This window comes from Acomys minous (assembly GCF_964271855.1).
Source record: "Acomys minous genome assembly, chromosome: 2".
In the NCBI taxonomy this organism is placed as follows: domain Eukaryota; kingdom Metazoa; phylum Chordata; class Mammalia; order Rodentia; family Muridae; genus Acomys; species Acomys minous.
Window position 1 is genome coordinate 21,780,823 of NC_140484.1, and position 12,119 is coordinate 21,792,941.

Genomic DNA, 12,119 nt, shown 5'->3' on the forward strand with positions numbered 1-12,119 from the left:
CAAGAGTGATAGGATAATGGAATAAATTTATCTTTCAATAAACTCAGAGGAAAGAAAGGAGAGTAAAGAGAGCTCATGGCTTAGAAAAGCGACATTGCTTTGGAAATGTTGATACCACTACATGCCACCCACAGCCACGAACATACACCTGCCCCTAAATGAAGGCTGCTACAAACCGATGCCATGCAAAATTCACTTTATATGAATGGTAAACCCTTAGTTGTAGAGTTTTTGTTCATTCTTTTAGAATTTCACACATGTATAGTATACATTTTGATGATAACCACATCCTATTCCTGCTCCAACTTGTCCCTTCCAGCCTCCCATCATGCCCCTCCCACTTAATGTCCCCCCCCATCCCACTGGCTCTAATCAGGTATATATGGCTACCTGTAGATTTTAAGGAAGGAATTTCATCCACATCTTAGTGTGAGGAAACGGTATGTTTCTGCCATTATTTTTCATATCCCTATTTTCATTCTCACTAAAAACCATAATTATTTATTTTTACCCTTGTAAATACCCACAAATCTTTTGTGGGAGCAGATAAGCCCATAGATACCGATGTGGTGGGGATAGGTAGACAGGAAAGGCATAGATCAGGACTTCAGTGGCAGGGAGGTATTTCCTGAAGAGATATCCTTCATTGTAGATAGCCTTGTCTCCATGTAAAGATTGCTATTGGTGTCAGCAACCTGCTATTGAGAACATATTAAAATGTTCTCTGGCCTGAGATACAGTTAAAACAGCAGAAGAATTAACACATGCTATATGTGAGATATTTCGACATTCTAGCCAAGATGTTACAGTAAAGGTGGTGAATGGTTAATCTTGGAGCACTAATCCTTTAAATGAAGCGAGCTAGGAAATGATGTGTGGGAGAAAGCCCAAAGACCCTGAAGAAGTCTGGGATTAGCTATACTCTCTTAAAACAAAGTAGCAGCAGAGACTCAGACAAATGATGCTTATTTCTACATTGGCAACAAGTCCCAAGGATTTATCACAGCTCCGAAGAAGTCATTTTCTAAAACAGCTGATTTATCACAGCTCCGAAGAAGTCATTTTCTAAAACAGCTGATAATCCTTATTAGAATATGTGCTCATCACAGTATGCATCCTCAAGCTAAGGACTGAGACAACTATAGTGAGTAATGCACAAGACATATACCTAAAGCCTTGAGCAGTGAAGCCATCAAAGCCAGTAGATTTAAGAGTTTGGGGCGCCTGAAAGGATTCTTCCCCTTGGGCAGGTTCTGCGGTGTGTAAAGGGCCTTACAGAAGGTCAGCACATGCCCAGGCCCCTGGGTTCCCTTCTGTCATTTTGCTGTGGGTGACCCTGTTTGGCTAGACTGTAGTGCATGACACACAGCAGCTGAAACAGCTAAGCAACTGCTGCGAAAGATCCAGTCTCCTGTGTGTGCAGGGCTAACTAAAATAGCTCCTGGTGCAGTGTTACCAAAATGAGATGTTAGAACTGGGGTTCCCAGGTGGGCTGTTGAAAGAACTATTGAAAGTTGGGTGATTGAGTATCACCCAATACCTATGACATTGGTATAGCTTATTTTAAAATATTTTAATACCCACCCTAGCACTCTACCCGGGATTTAGTAGGAATCACTATTACAAAAACTATAAAATAAATAAAAGACTGAGATTCTAGTCTTGAAATTCAATTATTGATCTTTTAGACATATCAAAATAGCCTTAGCTATTTTTATAGGGATAATATATACATTTCTAAATTTTTACCATTACTTTATAAAAACTAATAATTTTTTTCTTTTAAAAAGTCTACAACTCATGGAAAAATATTAAACGCATGTAGCAATTCTGGAATAAAGGAGCAACATGGGAAACATAAATTCGAATTCGGAATTAATAAAGTCTGGCATGTAAATGACATGTTTTTAATTGGGGTTTTATGTGAAACTCAACAGAATGGGGGAGAAAAAAAACTACTCAGTGGTGAAGAAGACAGACACCCACCCACGTACACGCTGGCGCTAAGACTTACTGCCATCGGGTTCTGTCCTTCAAGGAGTTCTTCCTCGAGCCGGTCCCCTCGCTGGAGCCATCCTCCTCCTCCATCTCCAGACTTCGACTGCAGCTCCGGATGATCTGAAAGATGCTGCTGACCGTGGACTCCTTGTCTGAGTTCTTTAAACCATTCGGTCCCACCCGTTGTAAGAAGTTATCTTGTCCACTGTAATCTGCCACAAACTACAGGAGGAAAAAAAAGCTCAAGATGCACGGTTGCAACTTACTATGTCTGAATAGCCCACTTCTAGGAGGCCTAAATCAAAACATCGGGAAATAATAGTATCTGAGCCTAGTTTACAGCAGTGGAGAAAAAAGGCTCCAAGATAAGCTTTATTTCCTAAGTTTTTTTTTTCTTCTTCTTCTTTGCACCACATGAAGTCCCCAAACTTGCCCTTTTCTCGCTATGACAACCTCAGCACCTCTAAAGAATCTAAACTGCACTTTGAATTTATAACACAAGCAATAATATTATTCCATGGCTCCCCAGGGAGAAGGTTAGCCACTTTACAGGGAAGGGTGGCGGTTTTATTCCTGTAATGGGAATTGAGAGGAGAAACCATGATTAAAGATCTCTATGACATGAGCAAGATGTAATGACCCAACTCAAGAAAAACATTTTAAAAGCTGCCTTTTGGCTTTCTTGACCATATGTGCTACAGGAACACAGTAGCCTCTTGATGTTTTAAAAGCTACTATTGTGGTTTGATCGTGCGACAAGGAAGCTTCCAGAATCAGAGAGGAGAGCCACAACTCAGTCAAGAGAGGCAGTACTTCTTTTTCACCACTGGGAGGTTTTTGTTTTTTTTGTTTTGTTTTGTTTGTTTGTTTGTTTTTTAAGCCATCTTTTCATTTACTGGACTTTTAATACTAATTGTTGTAAGACCAAGCAAATACCAGGTAGTGTGTATCACCCGTCCACACCAGGGGATCTCGGATCTTCCTAGACCAAATGATGTCTCTGTTCTCAGGTGACATGAAATAGGCTGAAGTTTTATGAGTCTTTCCCACTTCAAGTAAGAAGGAACATGCGTGTGTGTGTGTGTGTGTGTGTGTGTGTGTGTGTGTGTGTGTGTGTGCATGTGAATGTGTGTGTGTGTGTGTGTGTGTGTGTGCATGCATGTGTACGTGTACGTGTGTATGGGGGCAGGTCAGTACTGAGTGTTGTCATCTACAGAAGGGAATGTGAATAACTCTGGGTTTGGGCTTGAGATTTCCAAATACATTATGCCTCAAAAATCTCCCTAACACATTTTAAAATGACTTCTATTTCACCTTTAAACCCCTCAGAGGGAGGTTTCCTTATTTATTTTGAGCCTTTCAGGGCCCCTTATTCTTAGTGCGCAGTGTCCTGGGTTGAAGCCTACACCATCCCCTCCACTGTGGCAGGAGTGAAGAGGAAAACCCAGAGGCCTCGGAGAGCAGGGGGTGGGGCGGAAGGGCCCGGGCCTGGAATGTGTATGGATGAGGCACCACTTTTGGTTTTGCTTGCTTGTTTTTGTTTTTTGGCATCTTCTTGCACGCATGAAGAGAAGGCAACATTAGCTTTCCCACTCCTCCTCCACCCACTGATTTGGAAGTTATTGATCTCATTTGACTTTCCCCTCTGAGTCTAGATAGCTCTTCCCAACAGCAAAAAACTTACCAACTTTTGAAATTAAAGCAACAAAATTCCATCAGAAAAAAAAAATCCATCAGCACTTTCCCCTTTGTGCTCAACAGTGTCACATTAAGCCCAATGAAACGAAATCGAGTTCCAAACAGCTGCTGTTGCTTTCTCCAGAACTGTCAAAGACCTTTTCTCTGCCCAGAAACAACATACCAAGGCTTGCTCTAGACTCAGGAAGTGGTTTCCCATAGCCGGCCGGTGGGGGGCGGGGCGTCTCTTAGGGACTGCCCACTTGGAAAAGCTTACCTCCAAAGCCTCTTCTTGGGAGCCATACCGTGGGCAGAGCTTCAGGAGGCCAGAGGCACCGTCAAGCACCTCACAGAGCTCCTTCAGGAACACTCCACAGAAGGGAACTACCTTGCAGCCGGGGATGTGCAGGGCGCGGGTCACTACCTTCTTGTACTCCACAGAAGACTCATGCTGAGCCATAGCATCCTTCAGGCTCCGCATGGTCTCGATGTCAGATTGGTCCATGAACTGCCACATCTTTAGAACTTTCCTTGACCTTTTGTAAACAAATGACATATTTTTTAAGCCTGAAGCATGTAGGTAGACTTCCGCACAAGCTTATTGTCATTTACTAAGTGCTCTTTTTTATCTACTAGGATTTCCATCTTCATTTACTTCCTGAGATGACAAGAATATTACTTATGTAAAATAAACTACAAAGTTAGGGCTGTCACAGTGGGTAAAGGTACTTGTACAAATCTGAGGACCTGAGTTGGGTTCTGGAGCCCATGTAAATGGGGAAGGAGAAAACTTAAACATAAAGTTGTCCTCTGACCTCCACATGCAACCCCCACATATGTGATACCCACAGTAATAATACATTTAAAAATTAAATAGGAAAGATTAAAAATCAAATAAGGTTAATTTTCAGAGCTGAAAACTAAATGCTGTCTTCCTGGTAGTTATTACCCAGAGGAAAACAAGGTTGATAACACTGATGTAAAATGACTTCTTCAAAGGATGTAAGAAAATGGCTTATTCTGTGCAAATATGAATGAACATGGCTCAGAAGCACAGGTTTAGAGTTCTCTAATGACATGCTCCACCATGGAATAGGCTACATGAACAAAATAAATTCATGCATCAGTACACGTGGCTGGGAGCTGCAGCTAGACGGGGTGGACAAAGTAGAGAAACCTTTTTGTCAGATTTCAAATGCTATTTTATGACAGTGTTAGCTTTAGGGCTTAGCAATACATTCCAAACGTTTTACCCAGGAGTCATTTCAATGTTATGTCAGATACAGGGGTTGGCAGTAAACAGATATAAAAGAGACAAAACACAGTCTAAGAGAGTGTTGACTCTTGATTTTTCAATAGCTCTCCTCTCCACAGTCACCATGTTCTAGTTTGCCAAGGTCAGTCTGCTGGCTCTTCAGTAAAAAAAAATGTGGCTTCTTCAGCGAATTTAGTTCATAGTAACATGGTATCCTAGATAGCTTTAATTGTCAACTTGACACATCTGAGAGGAAACCCTTGATTGAGATATTGTCTCTATCAGTTTTGTCTGTGGGGGGTCTGTCTGCACTGATAATTAATGTAAGACGGTCCAGCCTCAGCATCCTTCTCCGAGCTGGTACAATAGTGGTACAAATAGTATAAGAGTAGCCAACCACTTTCTGATTGGATTTAAGGCCCTCTCCATGAGATGAAACCAATACCATAGTGGGAGAGATGTGCTTGGTCCTTCTGCAACTTGAAGTGCCACGGTGGGTTGGTACCCTTCTCTGGGAAGAAAGCGAGGAGGGAATGGGGGAGGGGTGGGGGGGTGGGGCTGAGAGAAGAGGAGAAAGGGGGCTGGGATCAGGCTGTAAAGTGATTAGGTAAATGAGTAAAAAACAAAACAACAACAACAAAAAAAGGAGCCAAGATCCTGTGACTAGATCGGTCATAGACACTAGGAGAGAGTCTAGCAGTATCGTTTTGCTAAATGGACACAAGAATAAAATGACTCCTAATGATGGATTGCTATACCCATAGATCAGAGCATCTCTCAACCTTTATCAGGGAAACTTCTTAATAGATGGCAATTAGCACAGAGACCTTCAGTTGATCAATATGTGCAGAGGAAGAGATTGTGGAGTGCCTATCCCTGCAGGGGACATACACGTCATATCCCTCCTCAGGGATCCTCACGACAGAGTGAGCAGAAAGGCTGTAAGAGCTGGAGTGGTGGATAACATCAAGGAAATCGTCTTGCAGATAAAACAGGGCAGGCCCACAGATGAACTCATAGCAACCGTGACAACATGCCCAAGAGCTGTGCAAGTCTCAGCCAGACACAATCCCAGCATGCATGTGAAAAAGTGGCCCCCAAACCCCGTCATTAGCTGAGGCGCTATTGGCATTTGATGGCTGCTGGCAGAGGGGAAGTTAAGTTTCCTGCCATGATGGGATCCCTGGTAGGCTGACCCCATTCTAGGTCAGGACCTACTTCTCATTGGGTGACACAACTGGTCTCCATGGGGTAAGAAAAAAGAAAAAGAAATCTCAACATTGGGTGGGAAGGGAAAGGATGAGGTGAAGAGGGTAGTTATAGAAGGTTGTCAGGGGTGGGGGTTGGGGGTGGATATATTGAAAACACATTGGGTGAAATTCTCAAAGAATTAATAAAAATATTGCTTCCAAAAAGCTAAGTATGAGCTCAGGATTAAGCAGGCAAGGAACGTTTCTCCCAGGTTTCTGTTCCGAGCTCTTCTTGCTAGCGTTCCTGCTCTGACTTCTCCTCTCCCTTTGAGGGACAGGGGCTGTGGAGCTAGAAGAAAGTAGTGTATCGCCCCTTCATGGTCACTGCTGGTTGCCCGTCCTGGTAAGTGTTGCTGGCTGTCCAGGGAATTCCCGCAGAGCTGTCTGACTAAGAGGAACCTGTCCAGATGGCCATACTTCCTTACCTGAGGCCAGCTAGGAACTCCATGACCGCGTTGTAGTTGCCCATGTTCCAGCAGCATTTGGCCACATGCACCAGATAGGAGAAGACTTCCCGCTTCTCTTCCATGGAGCCTGCCGTGAGGATCAGCCATGTTACCCAGGAGCTCACCTGGAAGGAGAGTGACGGACATTCACTGAACACATATTTCAGAAACTACACACACACACACACACACACACACACACACACACACACACACACACACACACATATTGTTTAAAAAATCAGTTTGGGACTAGGAAAAGAAGTAAGCAAAGAACTCTAATGTGAAGCCCAGCTCCACTGCTGCTCCAAGGCCCCTGGCAGTTAGATCTGTCTGCATCTTCATCTCCATCTTGAAATAAGAAAGATATCCATGATGGAAGACGGGTGAGTGAGGGCCATGAAGATTAAGTGTAGTCAGTGCATTTAGCTCATAAGTTGAAAACATTTATCAAGCAAGAAGTGTGTGGTATCAGGGCTGGTAAGACAGCTAAGCAAGTAGAGGCACTGACCACCAAATCATGATTTCCATCCCTGGTAGCCACATGGTGGAAGGAGGGAATAAAATCTACCAAGTTGTCTTCTGATCTCCACCTACCTTCCATGGCATGACCTCATGTGCACAAATGCACACACGCACGCGCGCGCACACACACACACACACACACACACACACGCGCGCGCGCGCACACACACACACACACACACACACATGTATATGCATAAATAAATAAAAATCTTTAAAAAATTAAAGTGTGTGGTACCAAACAAAAAATACAAACATTTTTGGAATATTCTCTTTTTGAAAAATTAATTAATTAATTAACTTTACATCTGGACTGCAGCGTTCCCTATCCTCGTCTCCTTTCAGTTGTTCCTCCACACTTCCCCTCCTCTAACCCCATCTACCAAGCCTCCATTTCGCTTGAGAAAAGGGGAGGCCTCCCATGGCTACCAACCAGCCCTGGCATATCAAGTCGCATTAAGACCAGGCACATCTCCTCCTATTGAGGCTACACAAAGCAGCCCTGCAGGAGAAAAGGGTCCCAGAGGCAGGCAGCATAGTGAGAGACAGCCCTGTTGCCGCCGTTCTGAGTCCCACATGAAGACCAAGCTACCCAGCTGTAGCACATGAGCAGAGGACCTAGGTCAGTCCCAATAGGCTCACTCTCCATGAGCCCGGATGGGCCAGGTTAGTTGATGCTGTGGGTTTTCTTGTGATGTCCTCGACTCCTCTAGCTCCTAAGATCCCCCCTCCCTCTCTTCCACAGGATCACTCAAGCTTGGAACAACCTCTTATACATACTAATGTATTATGTTCTTCAATGACAGAAGAACTAGAAGAGGAAACACCAACACTTGTTATGTGCCAGGAGCCACTCTAAGTACTTTGACTGTGACACCTCACATATGTCTCACACAGTTCAATGTCAAGGATGACTAAGAAACCAAGAGGCTTGCTGGAGAGCCTCAGGCAAAAAAGGTAGCAACAGCTTGCCTTGGCCTTGGGATGGACATTTGATAGCTGCATCATAGAGCCTTCACCACTGAGTGAGCACACAGGAAATCTCGAGTTTGCTGGCTCCAGCTCATTTTTTTTCTAGTGTGGCTTTTTTTTTTCTACCAGAGTATAAAATTTAGCATGTGATTCACATCTACATCCTCTTATGACATTTAGTGTTTAAATGATCTCTTTATGCTCTAAGATTATTTTACTATTGTTCATCCTGGTACTTAGCCACTGCTGTCCAAGTCTAAGTGGAGTTGCTTTCTCTACCTCCCCTAACTCATGGTAGGGTGGCCCAGTTGTCTATTGTTGATCACTTAGTTGCATATGGGTCATCAAAAGAACTGAAACCTAAGGAACAACTCTTTCTTCAGCCTGTGCGAGAGCGAGGCCGGAACAGAGTTCATGGTGACCCAGACTTCTGAGGAAATAGGAGTTCAAGGTAGAGGGGCACACTGCCCACAAATGGAAACAATAAGACTTAGTGATGATCAGTGCCGGCAGCCAACCACAGAGGGATGCCCAACGCCAGTTTTTCAGATATAGGCTCTTTGGCTTGCCAGGCCCTGGGTTTCATACCCAGCATCACAAACAAAGCAAAGGAAATGAATAAAAAACAAGACTAAAACAAATACACAATCAAAAAGAGTATATGTCTCAGAGGAGAAACGAGTTTCTTATGGGGCCATGATACTGAAAAACTAGGACTCTCTGTTTAGTATTCTTTTATTCAGATGATGAAAGGTGATAATTTATTTTATACATGGCCCTGGGTAGATCCTCCTAAGCCAGTGGTTCTCAAGCTGTGGGTTGAGACCCCTTTGGGGGTTGAGTACCCTTTCACAGGGTCACCTAAGATCATCAGAAAATGCAGTTATTTACATTAGGGTTCATAACAATAGCAAAATTAAAGTTATGAAATAGAAACAAAAATCGTTTTATGGCTGGGAGTCACCACAACATAAGGAACTATATTAAAGGGTCACAGCATTAGGAAGGTTGAAAGTCACTGTCCTAAGCACTCAATTGGGAGCTACACTTTTGAAGACAGAGACAGAATTAAAGAAAAATACACAAAGAACGGTATCCCTAAGATAATTAAGGAAAACCCAACCCAAACTACAATGCATAGGATGGATGCTCAACACTTCCTTTTTACCCCTCCACAGAAACAAGTAGGGAAATAGTGGCAACGGGGCAGGGTAGTAATGAAACAGGGCTATATGCAGGTGGTTGGTGCACTGGAGTAAGGTGCTGATAATTCCTTTTTGAAATGAGCGGAAGTTAAAGGCTGTCACTTCAATACCCAGAAGGCTCTGAATATACCCATCTGTTATCTTCTTGCTCTGGTGAACGCTGGCCCCATTCAAAACAAGAACAGACCTGGAATCAGTTCACCAAGGTGAGCCCTTCCCTCACCACCCTAGGAATTCTATGGCGTTCTTAGAACTGAGCGCTCTCACAGTTGCCAGCAAAACCCCTTGCTTGGTCTCCAAGGCTTGTTTCCTCACCATTTAACAGTTGTTTCATGAAACCTTGCCTCTGCTGGACCAAGAAGAAATTTTTGCCAACACAGTCTGGCCGTGGTTTGCTGCTGCTAGCCAATTCTTCCTTTAGCTTGGTTTGCGTTTGATGGACCTTAACCCAGAATGGGAACCGAGTCAAACTTTTTTTTTTTACAAGTAGAAACGGAATCCTGAACATTTAAAACAGCTCCCTTGGAGTCACCCAGCTCCTGCCTGTCCCATGGCTTTAGGCCTTTCGTGTTGGAAGTCACGGTAACTATTTTGACTTTTCTCCCACCATGTAGTGGACTGAAAGGGTTAACCCTCACCCAGGAGAGCCCTTCCTCTCAGAGCAGCATAGACACTCCCCTTGTTTTGTGTCTCAACCCTGATCACGCACACAGATTTATTTCCTATCAGTCAAATCATTTCCCATACACTTTCCCACATGCTAGGGAAAAAATAGCAATACCGTATTTCACATGGAAACATAATTTAAACCAACTGTTCCATCCGTGAGAGTGAGTCCCCAGGGCCCCTGGTTGTTGAGATTATATAAGCAATGTTATCATAAACTCCCCCTGTGTCCCCTTCATGCGCTCACGCGTGCGCACACACACACACACACACACACACACACACACACACACACACACACAGCTTACAAACTACAAGAGCAATTCTGGCAAAGGGTATTTATGATTCTATTGGTGCTAAGTGATGTGAGTTAATAATGAAACAAAATAAACAAACCAAAAAAAGACAAAAAATTTTGGTAGTATCAGATGTTGGCTGTAACATTAATGGCAGTTACACTTACCAAGGAGAGAAGAGGGGTTTGCCAGGAAGAGTTTCAGGGTATCAGTCACAAAGGAAACCATGAAAACACACACAGTCCTATTCCTCTCCTCTAGGGAACACCCAGAGCACGAGGCATTACCTGTAGCACACTCTTTTTCCTAATTTCAATGGTCAGCATGAATGAGCAGAGACGCAGAGTCTTGGCTCAGTTCCTGTGTACATAAACATGATTCATTGATTGACTATTTCTATGTGCCTGTCTCTGTGAGTTTCTGTGCGAGCGCATGCATTAGATAGGAGCCAGAGTTAGCAGGCACTCTAGGACTCTTGGTTATGTGAAAGTCACTCCCCACTGCTAAATCATCTCTCCAGCTCCTCAGTTTAACAGCTTATCCCAGGAGGCTCGTGCTCACCCTGATGACCCTTACCCATGGACCATGACTACCCAAAGCTTCTCTACAATTGTTCCTTTCCAAATATATCTTTCCTCTTTTCCTTCCTTCCTTCTTCCTTCTTTCCCTTCCTGCCTGCCTGTTCTGTGTCTCCTTGACTTTGTTCCTTCCTCCCTTCCAACTTTTCTTCCTATGCTGGGGATTGAGCTCGGAGCCTGGCATAAGCTAGACAAGCACTCTACCATTAGCTTACATCCCTGGCCGTTCTTTATTTTGAGATAGGGTTTCAGAAAGTTGTCTAATATGTCCTTGAACTTACAAACCTTAGGCCTCAACCTACCTCGTGGGTATAACTAGTGGTATGCCAGTACGTGTGTCATCATTTTCTTCTTCTTCTTCTTCTTCTTCTTCTTCTTCTTCTTCTTCTTCTTCTTCTTCTTCTTCTTCATCATCATCATCTTTATCATGCTCCTTCTAATACTTGTAGGCCTAGCCAAACTGAACATCTTGTTCTGTCTTCCCACATCGAGTACCATATTGGTTGCATCACATTTCAATCAGGAAGGAATGTTCTTGCAGAATTCAAAGTGATCGTTCCCTGGCTGACTATGTCTTGTCTCTGTCTTGTATACAGTCAGATGTTTCTCTTGGCGCACAGACTCAAGTCCATTTGCCAGCTTTATCTCACCTCTCACACCCTTACTTTTAGAGTTAAACCAGGCTTCTGTTCATCTCAGGGAACTTGGGATGCTATTCCTCCTATGGAAGGCTTTCCTATGCCCAACTTGTTAGCTCATTTCTACTTATCCTTTGGGAAGAACTTCCCCTGGATCTGTCACCAAGGACCCATACCTCAGAGGGGCCCTCGCTGACCCTTGGCCAACTGTGTCCCCTCTAGGAGAAGTCTGTAGGTGAAGAGGATACGACACTCTATAGGCTACTTCCTAGATCATCCCTCCTCTGTGGAACTGTGCCTCCCACAATCAATGTCCACATGGTCCCAAGCCCATAGTTTCCAGGCCCATAAAGACCTTTTACATGTTTTAGTCCTCCTGACTGTAAATCACAGGGGCCATGAGGTGGCATAGCTCCAGTAGCTATGGAAACTGCACACTCACCACTGCCCTAGCCGACCAAGGCTGTCCACACATGCGTCATGACATGTGTCCATGTCTACCCTGTGCTCCTCAAATGTGGGACACTCACATGGGGATCACCGGTGATGGTAGAGTCTGTTCAAATGTGGATCCCAAGGCCTCACCTGGACTTAGAAACCAGGCTCTCTAAGA

At 43.9% G+C, this 12,119-nt stretch overlaps 1 protein-coding gene across 4 annotated transcripts in view; it reads right to left on the bottom strand.

Moving 5' to 3' along the window:
* Nucleotides 1-12,119, bottom strand: part of PLCE1 (phospholipase C epsilon 1) — a 284,075-nt gene that overhangs the window by 82,142 nt on the left and 189,814 nt on the right. For all 4 annotated transcript variants that reach the window (XM_084754874.1, XM_084754873.1, XM_084754875.1 and 1 more), the window contains 3 exons: nt 6,606-6,751; nt 3,953-4,211; nt 2,015-2,220 (listed from right to left, as the gene is read on the bottom strand). In XM_084754874.1, coding sequence (XP_084611000.1) covers nt 2,015-2,220; nt 3,953-4,211; nt 6,606-6,751 — 611 coding nt within the window. The remainder of the gene's footprint in view (nt 1-2,014; nt 2,221-3,952; nt 4,212-6,605; nt 6,752-12,119) is intronic.